This window comes from Artemia sp. Qi Xiang Cuo, chromosome 2 (genome assembly GCF_049724085.1).
Source record: "Artemia sp. Qi Xiang Cuo chromosome 2, ASM4972408v1, whole genome shotgun sequence".
Taxonomy (NCBI): domain Eukaryota; kingdom Metazoa; phylum Arthropoda; class Branchiopoda; order Anostraca; family Artemiidae; genus Artemia; species Artemia sp. Qi Xiang Cuo.
Genome location: NC_142795.1, coordinates 8,662,014 through 8,684,036, shown reverse-complemented (window position 1 = coordinate 8,684,036; position 22,023 = coordinate 8,662,014). Strand labels below are relative to the sequence as shown.

Sequence of the window (22,023 nt, the reverse complement as noted above, 5' to 3'; positions counted from 1 at the left end):
AAAACTAGAAGTTTCAATTTCCGATCAAATGAGCCCCCTCCAAAGGTAATACTACCACTCCAATTAATACAATCAGATAAAATTTTTGATGATGCATTTGGGGGAAAAGGCACAAGGTGGAAAAAGGCAAAAGGAAAAAGGCATTTGTGGAAAAAGGCCCTAATATCCTCCCATTTGCGCTGCAAATGGGAGGATATTAGGGGATCAGATTTAATGCTAGGGGGTGTGCCATTTGAGTCCCCTCCAAACTTTATACGACCACCTCTTCCATAAAAACCTTATATGCCCCTGCAAGATAATTTACATCCAAGCCCTTACTCTGGACTATGGAGGGGGGGGTATGTTGACCCCAAAGTTTTTGTTATCTGATCGTTGGACTACTTCAAACACTAGCAATCTCAAAATTTAGATCGGATGCATTTGGGAAAAAATGACGTGTGTAGGTGTGTGTGTGTGGGGGGGGGGGGTAGATGCCCTCTGATACTTTTTGACTCATAAAAGGAAACTAGAACTTTGAATTTTAAATCAAACGACCCTCTTCTGAAGTTTATACAAGATATCCTTACATGAAAACCTTTTATGCCTCAGGCATAACTTAAAACACTTGCCCCTGGGGGGTTTGTGTCAACCTTGGAATTTTTATTGTCTGATGTTTGAACTATTTTTGACAAAATGGCTATCTCAAAATTTTTATCGGATGGGTTTGGGGGAAAATGGCGTTTGAGGGGGGGGGGTAGTTGCCCTTCGATCTCTTTTGGCTCTTTAAAAGTGAACTAGAACTGTCAGTTTTCAATCGAAGGAGCCCTCTCTGAAGTTCATACAAGTATCCCTTCTATAAGACCCATATATGCCCCCAGGGCATAACTTACAACGCCTGTCCCCGGGCTCTGGGGGGTAGATAATTTCGGAGACCACACTGCCTTTCCATGACGATAAATAAAAGTTCAAATAGGGATAAAATCCTTTTAATAGACAGTGATAGAAATTCACAAAAATACGAGATATTTCGGTCATAAATACAGTGGCCATCATCAGTAGTAAAACGCAGTTTTACTACGCAGTTATCACTGTTATCATCATCACTGTCTATTAAAAGGATTTTATCCCTATTTGAACTTTTATTTATCCCTGGGGGTCGTGTCGACCCCAGAGTTTTAATATCTAATGTTTAAACTATTTTTAACAAAATAGTCATCTCAAAATTGTTATTAGATGGGTCTTGGGGAAAAAGGCGTAGAGGGAGAAGGGGATAGTTGCCCTCCGATCTATTTTGACTCTGAAAAAAATGAACTAAAACTTTCAATTTTCTATCAAATAAGCCCTCTGTGAAGTTTGCGCATCCCTTCTATAAGAACCATTTTTGCCCCCAGGGCATAATTTATAACGCCTACCCTGGGGGGTTGTGTTGACACCGGATTTTTTGCTATCTGACCTTTGAACTATTTTTAACAAAATGGTCATCTCAAAATTTTTATCGGATGGGTTTGGGGAAAAAGGGAGTGGAGGGGGGAGGGTCTAGCCGTCCTCCGATCACTTTTGACTCTTAAAAAGAGAACTAGAACTTTAGATTTCCAATCAATTAAGCCCTCTGAAGTTTATACGAACATCCCTTCTATAAGAACCATATATGCCCCCAGGCCGTAACTTACAACGCCTGCCCCTTGATCCTGGGGAGTTGTCTCAACCCCGGCGTTTTTGTTATATGATCTTTGAATTATTTTTAACAAAATGGCTACCTCAAAATTTTTATCGGATATATTTGGAGAAAAAGTGTGGCGGGGGTGGGGGGGGGGGGCTAGCTGCCGCTCGATCGCTTTTGACTCTTAAAAATTGAACTAGAACTTTCAAGAACCTTATTTGCCCCGAGGGCATAACTTATAACGCCTGCCCCCTGGCCCTGGGTGGTTGTGTTGACATAAGAGTTTTGTCATCTGACCTTTGAACTATTTTTAAAAGATACCGATCTCAAAATTTTTATCTGATGTATTTGGGAAAAAAGGGCGTGGGGGGGGGCTAGTTGCCCTCCGATCTCTTCTGAATCTAAAAAATTGAACTAGAAATTTTAATTCCCAATCAAATGAGCCCTCTCTGGAGTTTATACAAGCATCCCTTCTATAAGAACCATATGAGCCCCTAGGGCATAACTTGCAACGCCTGCCTCTGGAGGGTTGTGTCGACCCTGGAGTTTAAGTGCCTCTGGAAAAAAAAAACATAGGAGCCATATGGCCTTTACTATAGGCAACGCTACAGAGTTGCCTCTGTAGAGTTTTTATTAACTTAGTTGTTTTAAGAAATGAATATATTGGTTGTCTAACTTGTACTTTTTCCACAAATTGAAAATATGTAGAAAGAGGAGGGTGGTTTAATTTATTGGGAAATATGGTATGGAATGAAAATAGATAAAAGAACTAGAGTTTTGGTGGCTGCTTTTTACTACTCTCAAGACTCAAGCTGAAAACAAACAGCTTGCACAATTGTTGCTTGATTTTACTAACAATATATGTTTCAAATTTCTTGTTGAATAAGGAAGAGGATTGTTGATGAACCAAACCACGCAAGAGTAGACTATTGGACAACAATAGTTGCGTTTCCCTTTTTTTAACCAAGGCTTTACTTCTAAAGCCTGCAAAGAATGGAGAACAGCGATTCTGAGGCCAATTTTCCTATCTCCTCTTGTAATGAACGTAAGAATCAAATAAAATATGAAACATGACTGCCAATTATGTAGTCATGAAGGTCAAAATTGCAGTGGCATTTTGAATCATCTGCTAAAGACACGAAATATGTATCTCGTCTATTGCTGAGCAATATCATCGATAGTGTAGGCAATGCCATTTATGACACAAGTTTGAATATAGCGCAAAATGCCACGTGCTCCTTTATATTGGTCGATAAGACTAGTGATGTAACTTCAAAAGAACAGCGTCTTCTTGTCACTCGTTTCTATGATGATCATTGAATAGAAGCAAGGTTTTTCTGACACTGTAAACGACTTGGCTGTCGTAAGTCTGGGAAGGCGGATTGTTAGACTATACTTGGAGTTTGGATTAGACCTGAACAACTTAGTTGAAATTGAGTTTGATGGAGGTAGTAACATGTCTGGTTTGTACAAGGGTGCTCTGGCAGAGATATGAAAGCAGTATCCTCTTGCCATTTACATGCAGCATTGTTTAAACCTTGCCCTGATGAAGGCCTCCAGACTGAACCTAATTCAAATACTAAAAGGGTAGTTTCCAGAAGTCGTTGCTTTTCCCCCTGTTCCTCCGAACGAACTGAGTCATTAGCTTCTGCTTTACCATTTGTTCTGCCGCATACAAAAAAGCAAAAGCTCCTTCACTTTTGCAACACATGGTGGGCTGAAAGTGGTAGTGTTATCTCTTTTCATGGGCTTCTCCCTGCTGCTGTTGGAGCACTGGAGAGCTTTGTTGACAACATGTCCAACTCAGGTCTAATAGCAAAAACCAACTCCTTAGTAGCAGCCATAACCAAGTTCAGTTTCATTTCCTCTCTGATTCTTGTTGAAAAAGTAAGTTTGATTTTGCTTTCAACTTCCATTTTCCTGTAGAAGGAAAATTTAGATCTACTTTCTGCTGTAAACATATGCAAGTTTGCATTAAAAGAGTTAGTAGAAGTGAATTTTCCTTCTATTTATAGAAAAATAGTCCAGACAGCTGAAAGTGTTGGGACATTTACCTCAATACCAAGACGCAATCGTTGATCATTCTCCTTTTCAGACGCTTCTCTTTTTTAGAAGCATTTTATCTTTTCCCCATACCTGTAGCAGCTATCTGAAGAACTCGATGAGATCTCTTATCCCCACATCATTTCAAATCCAACTTCTGCTCCCTTCAAGTAATCACCGCCTCTGTTCTTGGCGAGTATCAAGCTGGCTTTCGATCGGGATGATCAACTATTGACCAAATCTTTACTGTGCGTCAGCTGATTTAACAGTTCATCGAGTTTCACAGAGACCTTTATCAGCTTTTTATTGACTTCCGACAAGCCTTTGACCTACTATGGATGAAAGACTCGTGGCATATTCTAGGACACTATCGGTGTCCCAGATGAAATAGTCAAAATCACTGAGGACATGTACAACCAATTCAAAAGTCAAAAACTAACCACTGGTGGGCTCTCCGGTAAATTCCCAACAACTTCCGGAGCCCTGCAAGCATGCACCCTCTCGCCGCACTTGTTTAACCTTTTTCTGCAGGCCATCCTCTCCCTGATACCCGTCGAATATGGAGCCAGAATAGGAGGCATCCTAATTGAGCAACTAGCATATACGGATGATATCGACTTGACGTCCACTACCGCCCAAGAACTCCTGAGTCAGGCTGACTACATCTCCCAAACAACGAAGCCGTTGGGTATGCAGATTAACGCAAACAAGACCAAAATCATGGTCACATCAGGACACGAGATAACAAACTCCCCCTCGATAGTAATAGACGGTGGACAAAGGGAAACAGTCGATCAATACCTTTACCTTGGCAGTCTTTTGATGGCTGACAACTGTCACACTGTCGACATTAAACGCCGCCTCGGTCTTGCCAGCTCTAGCTTCAAAAGAATATCAAAGATTTGGAAATCTAGCCACCTTTCGAACTACCTGAAAGTGCATCTATTCAACAGTCTGATCCTACCCATTGCTCTGTATGGGTGTGAAACCTGGACATTAAAAGCTGAAAATGAGTGCAACCTCCTTGCGTTCGAAATGAGATGTCTGCGCCGGATAGCCAAGATCAGATATACTGACCATGTCACAAACAAAGAAGTCTGAAGAAGGCTGAAGTCGCAAGGCACTATCCTGAACAAAATCCGAAAACAGCAGCTGCGCTGGTTTTGCCATGTAAAGCGAATGAATCCCGAACGCCTGCCCAAGATCGCGCTTGAAGGGACAACTGAAGGACTTCGACCACGGGGAAGACCGCGCAAAAGGTGGATCAAAAACTTCGACCGACAACGCATTGCCCTTTTATCCCGAACTACACTTGACAGAACAGCATATCGAGCCCTAGTTCATCAGATTCTTGAAGGAGTGGCCCCAAGACGTCCCATGAGGATGTATGGGAATTAATAATAGTAAGTAAGTTCTGCTCCCTTGCTTTATTGTTGATGCTCTATTAGCCAAGGCTTTCACGAAGCTGCAAAAAATATAAGCAGTTCTGTTTCTCTGAGACTAGTCTCCTTGCTGACTGACTGCCTGGCAAGCCAAATGGAGGTTTGTAGGCGAGTCTCATCGTCCTGATAAAGTTTCTGAAGCTCTTGGTGTGTGCGACAACTGCTTTATTCCAACTGTGCATTCATTCTTGATTGGATTCTCCACTTTTCCTGTTACCACGCTTCTGCAGAGTGTCCATTTAGCACGCTAAAGTTGCTTTAAACTGACATGAGAGGGCAGGTTGAACGGTCTCACGCATTTATCTATCAATTGTGATGCCAAGTTGGATATTAATGTGGTTTTAAATGAATGTGAGAGGAAATAAAGACGGATTAAAATGTAAGAAGTTTTTATAGTGATTATGTCGTTGTGTATCTGATTCAAGGATTAGCAAGATTAGACCTTAAGCTCAAAAAGGGGATTATGAAAGTAATATACTTAGTTGCTTGTAAGTTGTCTGACTTCCTGTAGCTTTTAGCTGGTGATGCATGCAAATACTGCTGGAGATGCATGCAGTTTTTACAATATCCAGATGCTCTTAAGGTTCTTTTTCTGGATTTTTTTTAAAAACTATTAATATATCTTCCTGATGGCTAACAAAAGGTAGAACAGGGCAAGTGAAGACACAACCAATTAAATCTACTTGAGTTACCTGATATTTTAGGATGAAGGATTATTTCAAAAATCAATAACGAATAGGCAGAAGCACCAGTTCACAATAATGTAGGGGGAGGGAGATGGGGGCAGGATTGTTCAGATCTATTCAACAAAGATATACCATAGGTTTTTTCAAAGTATAGGTGGGGGGGCAATTTTTAGATTTTCTTCAGAGAAAATGGCAAAACAGGGTATTTTCCAAATCTATGGGGCAATATGTCCCTTGTTGGAGCCCTTACATTTCGAATTTTAAGCAGGAAGGACGACAAAAGGAAACCAAAACCAGTGGAGAGTACCCTTTTGGTTTAAAAACAAAAAATGCTGAATTGGTTTTTTCTAACAAAAGAAAGTCCTTTATTTTAATGATTATTTTACTTGTCTCTTATTTGTTGTGTGGTCGGAACCCAGAACCAAGAGTGAGTGAGAAGTTGCTCGCACTCTGATGTAGCTGAGGTTTCTAAGAAGAATGTCATATGTTAAGGAATAGGATGCCTTCTTTACATCCAAAAATGAAGCAATTAGGATTAGCCCAGAATCTAGGACCTAATGAATAAAACCAAGGATCATAGCAGATGCATGCTCAGTCAAATGACCAGCACCAAACCCAAACTGAAATTCAAGAATGAGCTTTTTTACATCCAGAAAGCTTGTGAGTCTTGAAAGCATGGCCTTTTCAAAAATCTTTCTGAAAACTGGCAGGAGGGAATTAGGTCTGTGATTTAAAGGGTCGCTTCTTAAACCACATTTAGAAAGAGCTGTTACGCTTGGACTTTTAAGTGCTTCTAGGAAAATACCGAAATCTCCGGATATGTTAAAGGTGAAATAATTGCTGGTAAAATGAACTTGATAAACTTAGTAGAAAAATGTTCTGGGGCTGACTAGGAAGTGCCCTGTAGAGAAAAGAATCTTATAAATTTCAGACTCAATTATAGACATTGGTGCCATTAATTTTCGACAAGCTAGGAATAAACTTTAACGATAAACTAGGAATAAGTTTTTAACGATGGTCTGATCTAGATGATCTATCCGTGTTTCTATCCTTTGGGAGGCTGAAGCTGTCCATGAGTTTTGTGATGTAAAACAACTGCGTGTCAAATAAGACACATGTAAAATAATTATTAACATTAATACAATTCTCTTTTGTTGAAATAACCAATTCAGATTCTTTTTTTTTTTTAACCAAAATATTCCTCTCCACGGTTTTGATTTCTTTTGTGTTTGTTCCTGCTTAAAATGGCAGATGCAAGGGTTCCAATAGGAGAGATGATTGTCCCCTAGATTTTGTAAAATACCTTCATGCAGCATTTTCATTGAAGAAAAGCGAACCCCCCCCCCCCTTCCTCTATATTTCGGAAAATGCCTATATTGTATCTTTGTTAAATAAAACTGAGAAATCCCACCTCCCTATCCCTACATGTTCACGAACTGGCGCTCTTGCTTATTCGTTATTTCTTTTTGAAATAATCCTTCATCCTAAAATCTCAGCTAACTGGGATAGATTAAATTGGCTTAGTCTTTACTTGCCCTGTTCGTAGCTCTTGCTCACCATCACTAAGATAAATTAATAGTTTTTAAAAAATTTACCAAAACGAAAATTCAAGTTTTGGAATATAGGGCATTTGATCATTGTAAATTGCTGCATGCACCTCCCATTTCCCTTTTGTAACTAAAATTGTAACTTGTTTTGCTCTAGAGAGTCTGCTGACTTACTTTGACTTTTGACTTAAAGTTCTTGCTCTGAAACGTCGCCAGCGTAGAGGAAACCCGACATCAGCGCCATTAGGTGTCTCCAGAGTGTCTTGTCCTGGGCAAGGATTGGAGCTTCATTGCGGGGTCGATGTTCCTGATAGTGAAGTCAACCGCGGATGACGTCTGCTCATCTTGTGCGTGGTCTACCTCTGGGGTGTTTCCAGCCATTTGCAGTTGGATTGAAATCGAAGATGAGTCAGGCTAGCCTTTGAGTATCAGGCGAAGTAAATTATTGCACAAACGCAGCAAGTGAGATTCGAGCTGCTCAGACAGGGGGGGGGGCAATTTAAAAGACCGGAGGATCTCCTAGCTCTATAACCTGTTAAATCATCTAACGCGTTCAATTTTGTGGAGGCATTTCGTCTGGACATCATCTACCTCGATTAGATGTGTCTGTCATTGTCTGTGTCATGGCCCAAGTCCCTGACGAGTACATCATAGCGCTAGCTACCAAGGCAAAATAGATTCGTGCTTTCATGAGGTGGCTGATCTGGGGTTTGTAAAATATCTTTCTCAGAAGACGGCATACGCCTTTGGCAGCCTTGCTGATAACTCTGATTCAAGATTTCCAGTTGAGCAGACAATTGAAGCAAGGCAGGTGAACTGTTTGACTATCTCATCTTTCTGTCCAAACACTTATATAGATGTCGGGGGGCTGGATGTTCACAGGGATTACTTTGGTCTTAGACGAGCTTACTTTCAAACCAAGTTTTCTGCGACAGACGCTAGCGTTTCCATTGCAATTTTGAGCTATCCGAGACTTTCACATACTATTGGCACAGCGAAGTCGACATCCGACACAACTCTTCCATCAAAATCAATGCCAAACGAATGCAGCAGCAGTGTTTTGCTTAGAACAGGGTCTTTGACGCAGTTGAAAAGTTCGGGTGCAGCATTGTAGCCTTGCCAATGACCATTTCTAATTTTGTAACGTGAAGAGGGCTGACCATTTACAATGACATCACTTTTGTTGTTGTTATAGAGTTCCTTGAACAGATTGATAATTTTTGAGGGCACACCTGCAGATTTAAGAATCAGCCACAGTGGTTGTCTGTCGACAGTGTCAAAGGCAGACCAAAAATCAACAAAGGCAAAGTAAGCCTTTCTTTTATATTCAAGAGTTTTCTCCGCCAGCTCTTTAATTGTATGGATTTGTTCGGTAGTGGACCTGCCCTGGCATGAATCCAGCCTGTTGGGGGTGATTGGGGGGATTAAGGTGCCTTGTTTCCCACTTGAGGACAGGGGCGGATCCAGGATTTTTTAGGGGGGGGCGCAAAAAAGCTTGATCCGATAAACTTGCGTTGGGAGCAAGTTTAGTTAATGCAAACTTGCGTTAATTAGGTAAATTACACTACTTTAGGCTGCGTTAGGGGGGGGGGCGCCCCCTTGTTTCTCTTCTGGATCCGGCACTGCTTGACGAGTAGTAGGGCGAAGAGTTACGCCACGATGGTTACTACATTCTGCTTTACTTCCTTTTCTCTTGTAGACTGGCACATGTAATCCCGTCATACTGTCTGATGTGATCATTTCAGAGTGCCACACAATATTTAACAGCATTTGCAGCTAGAGGATTATGGATGGACCGCCATTCTTTAGCATTTCTGATGTCAGGTCGCATATATCTAGCGCTTTGTTGTTCTTCTGCTTTTGGGTTACAGATTGGATTTCTTCAGTCCCATTAGGGCAGGTGTAGCATTGGCCGCAGCAGCAATAAGCTGGTCGTCGATTTGGTCGGGTGGATCTAAGTTTAGTAGTTTCTTGAAGTGGTCCTTTACTGGGGGAGGCACTGTGATTGGTTTTAAATCTTGTCGCCGCTGGTCGTTTCGGAGATATGTTGCAATCTGATTGTGCTGACCTTAGAGCTTATGAAGAGCTCCTATGTCATTTATTTTCACCGCCTATTGAAGCTCACAGGCCTTGCATTCAATAATGGTCTTGCGGTTTTTGTGTAGCATGATGTTACGCATTTGTTTAATTGCCTATAGGTTGTCGTGTCCACGCGAAGGCGGGCTTATCGTCTGCGATCAGTGATGGCGAGGGATTCCTTACTGATCCAATATTTTTTCTTACAGTGCTTCATTCCAGCAACACTAGTTTCCGCTGCAAGAAGATTTTCTTTGAAGACCTTCCATGTACCTTCACTATCATTGCACTGCTCAAGGACCTCGAATCAAGGACCTTCATTTGTGGGGGCGCAACAGGCGATGACGGTTATTTCTCCAATCGAGCCTTGCTCTCAGGCCTTGTGTGGCACTATTCAGTATTATGCCAACACCTCCTCTTTTCTAACTGCCACCAAACCAGAGCAGGGTGCGCCCTTTGCCAATGTCCCCATCGCCATTACCATGGAGATGTGTTTCAGTAACTCCAGCTATTGTTACATTATTTTTTTTAAGTTCTTTGGCCAAAAGAAGCTTAGAACCAGATGGGTTCAGGCGTCAGAATGTTCAAGGTGGCCACATTAATGCCACCTTGATCAACGATGTTCAGACGGGAACGTCCTTGGGTGGTCCAGGATCGAAGAAGGGTTTGAGATGGTTTGTCCGAAGCTGCATTTCTGGATCCATTCATAGAAATACGAGTTTCAAGAGGAGGGCTGCCAACCAAACTATTCCTTGGTGCATTTGGTTCTCCAATGGCTGGCTGGCTATCCGTCTAGTCATTTTTTTTTCGGAATTTCAAAAATATTTTTTCCGTAAATATCATGGAAATTATCAAAATATTTTCCTTTTATAATAAGCTTTTTTGGCCTTTGTATAATAAATACCCAAGATTTTACAAAGGTTAATTGCAGTGTTCACCGAGTGAAATTTTAATTTAGTTTGTCTCTTTCTTTTAGTTTGAGAAACTTGATTATGGCGAAGTATCTGTTTTAGAAGCCTTTTATAATGCTGATGTAGCAATCGTAGATTTGTCTGTACAAGTCCAACAAAGGGCTCTGTCCTACCATCTTGGTATACGTGAAAGCTTTAAGATGCATCAAAACATTCTTGTTTGCCACAATCGAAACCGAGAAGTCACGTATTCGCTACAGGTTAGTAATATTCTGGCTGGAATTTTTGTTCTGAGTATGCATATCAGTAAAATTAAAGGCTTACAAGAAAACTGGAATGTAACTTTCAAAGTTCATTTCAATGTCAAAGATCCTTATGAGCTTCTTTCTTTTTGGGGAATAAGAGGCGAAGGGTGGAATCCCCTACGAATGGTTTGAAGGACTCCGCTGCTCCTGAAGAAAAAACAGAAAATAATCTAGTGAAAAAATTTCTGAATATCATGCATAAAGTAAGCTTCATACTAAGAGGTGCAAAAAAAATATTTGAAATAAAGAAAGGGCTTTTCGTAAAATGATGAATTTATGCATCAGCTTCTCTTGCACCTCTGTTACTCCTTCTTTTGTATGTGCAAGAAAATTTTGATCCAACTGACAGTATCTCTATGAAAAATAATGGAGAAAACCACTTTCTTATCTTACAGTTCAAAATTGAGTAAAAAATCTTGAAGAATTGTAAAAAAAGAAAAAGAAACATGACCTTGAACGAGGTTCTATTGTACATTTCAAAATTGAGTAAAAATTGGACGAGTAAAACAAAACATGACCTTGAATGAAGGGTTGCTCACTTTTTGTCACCTCTTGTGAATCTTCGAGTGTCACATGTGCTGCACATGTTCTGACACGCGTTGCACAATTTTGTCACACGTGACATTGTCTCCGCAAGGCTTGGCACTGTTCTGCCACGCTTAGCACTCTTTCGCCAGTTTTGGCAGTGCGTACACCATTCGGTGTACGTGATTTCTGAAAATTGGAGATTCCTCGACCATGACCCCAAGTTCATAGATTCAAATGAAATAAAGAGTCACTTCAACTGCAGCAAGAAGTAAACTAAACTCATTAGTAATGTTTATATATTCCTCAGTTTTGCGGCTGTTCCTATGTAGGAAGCGCCTGCAAAAATGAAGTTAGACTTAAAAACAAATCTTATCTCGGTAAAGTTATGAGATTACACCTATGCTCCAATAAATTTAGCTCTGCCTTGGCCCACCATATTTATGACAGCCCGGAGCGCTTAGTCCTGTGGGATAACCAGTTTATACCTGTCCCCTTTAAAGGGGTCATGCAAGTTTTCAGGCAAGCAATTGTTGAATTTAAGAAGCACACTCGCCAAAAAGTCGCCCTTGACAGGGATACTGGGGAAACTTATCTTAACGCTATTTACTATGTTCTCATTGGTTCAGATTTTTTCGTATCTATCACATGATTATAACTCTGTATATCAATAATTTAACAGTATAATGAAAATTTTAATAATTCAAACTCTGGAAAGATATCAGCTCATAAATAGGCATCATAAGAAATAATTTCTAAAAGAAAGTTAGATTTTCCATTGTGTATCGATGTTTATATACAGTCGCCATTTTACTGTTCAATTGAGAAGGTGACACTTCACCTTGTTTTTTTTTTTTTTTTTTGAGGTTTATCTTTTTGTTTGGTTTCTTGAGCCTTAACCTTCATTTTATTACGTTGCACTGAGGATGGCTAAGTTCGTTGTACTGACAAATTTCTCAGCCAAAATATTTACATATTTTCACTGACTGTGAATTTTCTCGTTTCTTCTCGGTCCTGCGTTTTCTTTAATTAGCATGCTTAGCGAGTATGGTCTCAGAAGTTATTTAGTGGGGTAGCCGACCCTCTGGTAAATACTTGACGCACCCTTTCTTTGATTATATCTCCCCTAAAACTGTTAGCGGTGCGTACTCTATGACAATTATATTTTTTTGTTTGGTGAGGGAGGGACATTCAGAATTTTTTGTTCTCGTATTTTGTTTTTGTTTCTCTTTGGTACGATGCTCTGACCTTTGGCTTTTGCAATAAATGATGTGTCTTACTGCTAAATTGAATGAATAATTAAGTGTTTTATTTACAGAAAACTTGTGGTAACTCTAGGTTTGTTCCCGTGTTTTCCCCCCAAATTTCTCCAGATACCTATTTAGAGCTGGTTGACTCTGGCTGAGCTTACAGAGTCACACCATTGACCTCCTTTCGAAACCAAATAACCAGTGACACTAGGACTCGAACCCCTGACCTTGGGATTTCAAGTCCGGAGCGATATCCACTAGGATAGCACAGGTTATTATTTAACGGCAAATTCTTGTTTTCTGTTTTTGTTTCTCTTTTTACGATGCTCTGACCTTTGGTTTCTGCAATAAATTATGTGTCTTGAACTAAATTGAATGAATAATTAAATATTTTATTTATAGAAAACTTGTGGTAATTCTATGTTTGTTCCTTATCAACCTGATGAAAATGACTTTGTTGTTTTTCTCGATATTGAACATGGACTCCAATCTGATGTGAAATCAAGTCTGGTTGTCAAAATTGAAAAAATGCTTAAAGACTATGACATACAATCCAAGTAAGTTTAAGATTCCTATTGTTTGAAACAAATCTCAGCATAAAGTTGTTTAACTTACGAAGATGCAACATCGATTATCATCTCGTAAAAATGATCGTTTAATATCTATGACACTTTTATTTTTATAATAGTAGGTGAATTTATGATGACCATGCAGTAGAATTAGATGAAGGGGTAATTGTCGGTTATTCGAAACACATTCAAGAATTACGCTTAGGTTACATATCAGAAAATCGGTTTCATAGCTACAAAAACAAGTGACGGATGATACAATACAATGGACTTAGATAGAATGCATTGGAACTATATAATTTGGACTATATATTTGCACATGAAGGGACGGGGGGTTGGGTTAGGTTTCCATAATTTTGTTTCTGAAGTATTATTTTATCATCATTTTTGTTATATTTTATTAGAACTAACCCAACTTCACCTCTTGGGTGTGTTTCCAATAACCGACAAGTACCGATGAGGGATATTGCCATATATTCATAGAAAATCTTTTTTCTTGTTGAGGCTGTTTAGCTTGGTGAAGACTAGGTTTCAAACTAATGAAACGAATGATACAATTATCTTGTATATTGTCGTTTTTTTCATGGGGTGTGTATACCTTAATATCTTGAGGACTTGTTGGCCAGTATTGGATTTGCTTGGCTAGGGACCTGCAAGCTATTGAGTGCTCTTTGGTCTTTTTAACTTGAATTTAATTTATAGTGAGTTTCACATTGCTTCATTTAAATAGTCTTGCGAAAAGAACCCTTAAATGCCTTTACTATAGGTGAAAAGCATACATAATCTTTTTTTTATGGACACATTGAACAATAACTTAAGGTGTTGAAGGTGTAAAATCTTCAATTACGGCATAGCCTTAGCAACGAAATAGTTTGACACTCAAATTTTCAAGCGGGGCACCACCTCGTAAACATATAGGACGGGGGGGGGGAGGGGTTAAAGAAAGGTTTTTGATTTGTTTTACTGAAGACACAAAACATGAATTTTTCAAAATCTAAGGAGGGTATTTTGTTTTGTTTTTCGAATTTTTAAGTGAAAACACAAAAAAATTTTTTTTTTAATTCCTAGGGGCAGGATAATTGCACCCTCCCCTTGTGTTAGCGTTCCTAACTTTCAGTTATGTTTTACGAGATTTTCCAATTTATATTTTGGCAGATTTTCCAATTTATAAAGAAATATGACTAAAATCGAAAAAGTCAAATATATTAACGTTATTTTCTAGTTCTTAGTCCTTTTTTGTTATAAAGTAACAAAATGATATTTAAAAATATTTCTTTTTAGTCTTACTTCCCTAGAAACTGGTGTCCTCAGAAAGAACACTGGAAAGTTCGAGATTGGAAAGTGCTACAAATAAACTTCACCATTAGCCATGTATGAAAAAGGGTAACCACCAATTATCAAAGAATATTTTTGAGGATCAGCTGCCACATTGAATAATATATATATATATATATATCCGCAGAAATATGACGCTTAGGGGAGGAGGAAGAGTTTTTTTTAAGTATTTATGATCGATGGGGGGGGGGGCTCTGGTAAGAGCACCGACAAAATTTAGTGACATTTTCAATTTTTCAGTATGGGTACACTAGATAAGGTGACAAGAGAAGGTAATCATACCGGCATACCGAAAACTGGGAATGAGGGATGTCACCCTACACCGCTAACTCAGTCAGAAGGGCTTTGAAAAATAATTTAAAAAACCGAATTAATATATGCTCTAGCATTCCGTTAGCAGCTCATGGTAATTGAATTGCTCTCGGTACTGTGATCTTCAACGATACAAATTGCAATCAAAAACGCCCAAAATTTCCCCCATTCAATCCCTCTTAAAACTTATCAATGGCCTTGTCCTAATATGGTTGCAACTTAATTAGTTTTTGTGATATGCAGGGTTCGTAACTCTTATGTTAATAAAGTATTAATGTACTACATTTGTAACTCCTGTTTGGATCTCTACTGGGATTGCAACACAGGCTGACGTGGAGCCCAAATTCTTAAACAACAGTAGAATTGGAATCTGGACTTTTTTCTCGTATCTTTCGCTTCTAGACTGTAAAGTCAAGTCAAAGGGAGTTGAAATCCCAGCTTCCCCGTGAATTGTTCATCTGATTAAAACAATTAAAAATTAAGGAGTGGAGGGGGTTTAATTCTCTGAATGCAATAGAGTTAAAGTTAAAAATTTCTTTAATGACTCCAGTATCTCTGAAAAAAAAATTGTATTAACCGATGTGATGTGCTATCGTAATAGGATTAAGCTGGGAGCACACATGGCTTAAGTAGACGGGTTTTTAGGTGAAATGAAAGTTTTGTTAGTGGTCTATTAAATAGGAGCATTCCTAGCCGAGTGGTTAGCGCTCCGGACTTGAAATCCTGAGGTCAGGGGTTCGAGTCCTGGTTTCGTTGGTTATTTGGTTTGGAACGGGGGTCAATGGCGTGACCGTGTAAGCTGAGCCAGAGTCGACCCAGCTCTAAATGGGTACCTGGAGAAATTTGGGGGCAAACGCGGGTAGTGTCAGATGATTTTTCCCTAACTACGTATTCCACTCCCGGCCGAGGACATCGAATCAGGAGATCGGTACCTGCGCAACGCAGACAATTGTTCAGCATGCGAAAAAGTTTTTTTTTATTATTAAATTGGGCTTAACTGGTCATTATAGAAAGAAAACGTTGATTCTGCCTAAAAAGCTACCCTTATTAAGCGCTTTAAGTCTCAGACTGATGTTACAGCCGTGCAAATTCAAGGTGTATTCTCCGCAAAAATCAACTTATGCTTTGGATAACTAGGTTTTGTTATCTAACGCCTATTAGATAATAAAGTTGACTATCTATAAGACAATAAAATAAAAGCAACTAAACTTTTATGCTTAAAAGAAAAGTGTGGGTCGTGTACTGCGATACTCAAAGGGTCGTGTTTTTTCTTACCTTTTTTTACTTTTCATTTTCAAGGGCCCATATGAAGGAAAAGTTTTTAGCCGATTTAAGGAAAGCTCGGGAAACAAGCTCTGGGGAAGAATTAGCGAAAACTCTTCACAACATGAGGAAGCGGCTGGATGATCCAAATATTCTGTCTGCAGATGTGGTATTTAACATGCTGATTTCTCTCCGAGAAGTCCAGGTAAGACCAAGGACTGGATAATCCACTATTTTAATCTGATAATCTGAAATGTCGATTGGGTTTGCTTACTCAATTGTGTTTATGCACAAAAAGAAACATTTATTTACTTTTTAGTGTTTTATCGAACTTTTGCTTCAGGTTCATGCACGGCTCACCGGTGACAATGAAACGCCTTAACTCTGCTGCTGAGAAGCTTGTTTACTTTAAAAGCTATAATTCATTGGCTGATTGACAAATACAAGTATTGTAAAAATTAATTTTAATTAAAAAATTAATTTTATTGTTTTGAAACGACCCTGTTTCTTTTGGTTTGAAAATCCTAACCGGACAATTCTTATAGATACAAGATTAACTATCTGTTTCTTCTGCTCGATGTTCTGTCTTCGGTTTCACTGTTTGTTTACGGATTGATTTGAAAAAAATTAGTTCTGGTGTTTTTTTTGTTTTTTTTTACGTGTTATAACATCAGTTGTGAGTCAAAAATAGAAAACGCTGACTCTGAACCTCAGATTTTATTTCATAATTATGTGAATTTGACGGTATTTGACAAGGACGAAATCTTGGTCCTATGCAATTGCCTCTTCATAAATCCCTGAAGTCCAATAGAAAGATGGAATTACTTAGGTGCAAAAAAAGAAAAAAAAAATCTCTCCTTTAAGTAATGAACTACCATGTCTCAACTGCATAATAAGTCGACTAAATTGCCTAAAAATGACCATTTTTACTCCCATTGCTGTTGAATTTGAAAAAAAAACGATAATATTTCTGTGTATTTTTTTTTCTTTCATTAATTTAGTTAGTTCACCAATTACTTTTTACAAAATTTCTAGCTATAACTCTCATACTCTTGTATTTTCATTCAATTGTTTCTTCTCCATCGCCTTCTCTTTATTTTCTGTATCTTAATTCTCTGTTTTTCATCGTTGGTAACTTGTTTTTTTTTTAATAGCAGATTGTGACCTTATTCTCAATTTTTCACTATTTTTACTTGTTTTTATATCGAAATTGTCTCTTAGACACCCTTTACTACTAATGCAACCAAATGTGATAACTACCTATTTTGGCTGGTAGAACAGTTGTATATTGATATCCTCGATATCAAAAGAGCTGTATCATTTATATTTAACTCTGAATAATTTTAGATCGTTTCAGAAGTCTGAAATCAACTCGGACGTTAAAGTATCAAGGACTGTGAAAACAAAATATAATTATCTGACATTGCTAAGGGGAAACTTACACAAACATGTATCATAGGCAGCGCAATAGCGCTGCCTAAGTAAAGAACGATGTTGGCACAATGTATATTTTTTTTTTTTTTTTTTTTTTGGTTTTAGACCAGGGCACTTCGTATCGAAAGAATTGTCTTAGAAACTTCGAAAAGGGTTCATTCGATTGGAAATTGGAGTGGCTTGTGCCCTTTTTAATAGTTGAAGGTGATTGGAAGACAACTAACACCCCCTCTACGCCCACCATTTCTCCAAACACATCCAATCAAAATTCTGAGATAGCCATTTTGTTCAGCGAAGTTGATTTCACATAGAAATTATGTTTTTGTAGAGGACACTCCCCTACAACCCTCAGGGCAAGGGTTGTAAGTTATGCCCTAGAGGCATATAAGATTTTATAGAAAGCGTTGTCGTAGAAACTTCAAAAAGAGATCATTCGATAGGAGATTCAAAGGGCTAGTGCCCTTTTTAATTGTCGAAAATGATTGGGGGACAACTAACCCCCTCTCACGCCAACCTTTTCGCCAAACTCATCCAATCAAAATTTTGTGATTGCCATTTTGTTCAACTTAGTTGAATGTTCTCGAAATTAGGTATTTGAGGATGACAACCCTCCACAGCCCTCAGGACAAGGGTTGTAAGTTATGCCCTTGGGACATATAAAATTTTCATAGAAAGCGTTGTCACAGAAACTTCAAAATGGAGCTGATTCAATAGGAAATTGAAATGGCTAGTGCCCTTTTTAATAATCGAACGTGATTGGAAGGCAACTAACAGCCCTTCCACGCCCACCATTTCCCCAAACACATCCAATCAAAATTCTGAGATAGCCATTTCGTTTATTGTAGTTGAAAGTTTTGGAATTATATCTTTGAGCAGGAACCCCCCCCCCCACCCACACACACACAGGCCCCAGGGCAAGGGTTGTAAGTTATGCCCTGGGAGGTGTATGAAGTTTTTATAGAAGTAGTTGTCGTAGAAACTTCAAAATTTAATCATTCGATTGGAAATTGGAAAGGCTAGAGCCCTTTTTAATAGTCGAAGGTGATTGAAGAACAACTAATCCCCCTCTTACGCCCACCATTTAAATTGTACAATATAAATTGTACTTTACTGAAAAAAATCTTTTAAATGTTTTCACTTTTATAACTATAAGAAATCAAAAATTAATTAAGATTTTAAGGAATAAATATCATCATATGTATATTAAACTGACAATGCACATTTTTTCAGTAAATTCATTTGAATTTCTTTCAGTAAAGTACAAATTATATTCTGGCTTTCAGAAAGCATAGGGTTTAGAACCCTACCCAGATTAATTTCTGCTCGTTTTGAGTTTGACTTATTTTAATTTCTGTTTGTTTTGGGTTTCATTTATTTATTAATACTTATTTGTTGTAGTTGTATGCTTGGTAGATTATTTTATTCTATTTTTGTTCATTTTTGGTTTAATGGAGTTTGTTACTTTTTTTAGAAAAATATATTTTGTTCAAAAAGATTTTTTGATTAATATTATAATAATACAGGCAAACTAGAGTTTGATCCTAAACAAATTGCATCAGAAAAGATTTTTACACTGTTTTGTAGAGAAAAAAAGCTGAACAACATATCCCAAGTTGAGCATTCTAGGTCGACGCAAATCTAGTTTTTTTTTTCTCTTAATGTCAATTTTTTCAGCTTTTAAAAAAAATATAAACTATCAGTAAATGTTCGTTTTTCTGTATATGAAATATCATCCCGATGTAAAATGAAGAGCTGGGCCCGAAAATCAAAGCAAATTCGATGTACAATATACCAGAAAAAAGTTTCATCATCATCAATATGTGATTTTACCCTTCTCATCGTTGCGACCTCTTTTTCACAATACTACCAGAAGGCGACTATTCTGACATAAAATGAAGAGCTGGGCCCGAAAATCAAAGCAAATTCGATGTACAATATACCAGAAAAAAGTTCATCATCATCAATATGTGATTTTACCCTTCTCATCGTTGCGACCTCTTTTTCACACATACTATCAGAAGGCGACTATTCTGACATAAAATGAAGAGCTGAGCCCAAAAATAAAATTAACCTGATATAATGCCTACTAGAAAACCCCTTTTAAATTCATCAATATGCACTTTTTTATTTTTATTTGACATGTTTCTTTTAGCCCTTATTGCCCACCAATTCGTCGATTGTTGGTAAAAACAAATTGCAACTGAAATGATTTTTACACTATGTTGTAGAGGAAAAAAAGCTGAACAACATATCCAAAGTTGCACGTTCTAGGTCCACGCAAAAATCGTTTTTTTTTTGCGTATCGTGTCAGTTTTCTCACTTTCTTAACAAAAACATTAAGTTCCGGTAGTTGTTCGTTTTTGTTTAACTGAATTATTACTCCGATGTAAAAAGACGAGATGGGTGCTAAAATGGAGTCAAATTTGGTGTACGGTATGTAAAAAGGTTTCATAATCATCAATATGACATTTTTACGCTTCTCTTCGCCGTGACCCCCATTTTTTTTATACCAGATCTTCTTTCGCTGGCTAAATTGTCGGTTTTGAGATCCAATAATTAGTTAGCCTGAACATGATCGTCGCTGGCTCCATCACCTGATGGGTCGGCCCAAACAAAGTGATTGCAAGATTTTTGTTAAAGCATTAAAAATATGAGAAAAGGGAAATCATCTATGAAACTAGTTTTCAGCACCCGACATTAAGAATCCCTATTTGGATAAACTATTCTCATCACTCTGCCTAACCTTCACAGGTGATAAAATTGTCGTATTAACTTAATGAACACTTGAGAGAAAGAGTCGAACTTCGGCTAGCATTTACAACTTTTTTTTTTGAATCAAATGTCTAAGCTTTGATGTTCTCTTCATCATTATATCTTTCGATTATTAGAGAGTTAGAACATGCTCTCCCTTTGCACGTTTTTCACCTGCAGTGTAAGCTAAGCCTTTTTTAAAGCAGCTACATCTTGTTGAGCTACATTCCAGTTGACAGGAGCACTTCACAATTTTCAGAAGCAGATGAGGGGCTGGTAGGACGTCAGTAGTCAATGGATACAAGAAGTCATCTTTATTGTTCCAACCCCATTGTTCGGCTTTAAGTTCAGAATCAGGATCTTCACTCCATACCTGAACTTGGTAAAAAAAAAACCTGTAACTGTGGAATTTAGCCGCATCAGAAGTTGGTGGTAACTGTTCTGGGTCTACCAACGTGCTAGCAGTAGTCACTTTCTTTTTAAAAACTTGCCTGCGGAGTTTATTCAGGCTTTCCCCTTTTGATGAGCCATATATCATGAGCAGAGCGTCTTCTCCAGCAACCCTTACTTCCTCCTTCGAAGCTGACTTCAGCATGAAAACTGCGGCTGATGCACGAAAATCGGCATCTGTCATTAGTTTCTTCAGAGCCTTTCCCCACACTGGGGATCAGTGAAGTAGAGTCAAAGCGTACGATAATATCTAGAAAAAGGATTGAAAAATTTATTACTTCACCCACCTCCTTTTCGAGTTTTTGAGAGTTACCCACTTAATGATTTTTGTTTGACTTTGGCTAGTAAGCAGTGGATTGTCTTCCTCTTCATAAATCACCATAATAACATAATAGAAACAAATCACCAGTATGATGTCCGACAACAGCAAATGCGTAAAACCGTGAGAAATTAACAGTAGCTTGCTCAACTGGGGAATCTGTTTCGCCTGATGCCTGGACTACGACGAAGCCCTTTTATCAGAGATAAACAGCCAAAGCGCAAATAAAACTGGCCTTGTTTTTTTGCAGGACAAGAACTCATCCTTTTTTACCTTTACCTGCATATCTGATATGAAGAAGATCTAACGGCCGATTATACGACTTCTCTTCTACTGGGCCATATCCTTTATGATAGGTGGGCCGTCGTAGCCGTCGAACACAATAGTGGCAGATGGATACTGTAGGTCACATAAGTAGAATAATGGTCAAGGATTCGGAGTATCGTTCGTTTTTGGCCCATGGAATTCTGTGCAGAAGAGCTCCACCGTCGATGATAGATTGAATGCCTTTGGGAAGGGGAGTACAGCGCTCCTCAAGATTGCAAGCCTGTGTTATAGCCTTGGAAAACTCCGGCTTGTTCGAAGACCAGAGCATGCAAGAACTGTCAAAAAGTGATGCCGGGTAGGAACACAGTTCGTGTTGAAAGTACTCAGATTCCCTGAGATTGATCCTCTTTGCTAGCGTGATGAACCCCTGAAAAAGGAGGGTGGGGTCTAGTCTTTTGCAATCTCCACCTGTTTTTGTCCACCTTTTTGTATCTATAGATGGCAAGATATCAAACACGGGCATTAACGTGACTTAATAAATGATTACTTGGGGTAATTTTCAATTCCGACTTTTTAGCTTTCGGCTTTATCCGAGAAATCACTTGGACAAAGCGTGGGACGAAACGTTGATATTATTTATTGCATAAAAAGGTAATGAAAGTGGTCCACTCAGCCCATCAGCCCACTTATTTTTCTTTTTTAACCAACAATCGATGAATTGGGGGACAATAAGTGTTAAAAGAAACATGTCAAATGAAAATAAAAATTGCAAATTGATGAATGTGAAACGGGTTTTCTAGTAGACATTACATCAGGTTAATTTTATTTTTGGGCTCAGCTTATCATTTTATATCAGGACGGTACTTCACATGCAGAAAAACGAACATTTACCAATAGTT

General features: G+C 38.5%; 1 protein-coding gene across 2 annotated transcripts in view; it reads left to right on the top strand.

The window, feature by feature from the left end:
* Ask1 (apoptotic signal-regulating kinase 1) overlaps positions 1–22,023 on the top strand; it is a 154,242-nt gene that overhangs the window by 14,131 nt on the left and 118,088 nt on the right. For both annotated transcript variants that reach the window (XM_089098979.1, XM_089098971.1), the window contains exons 2-4: positions 10,410–10,604; positions 12,827–12,981; positions 15,940–16,108. In XM_089098979.1, the coding sequence (XP_088955105.1) occupies positions 10,410–10,604; positions 12,827–12,981; positions 15,940–16,108 (519 nt within the window). The remainder of the gene's footprint in view (positions 1–10,409; positions 10,605–12,826; positions 12,982–15,939; positions 16,109–22,023) is intronic.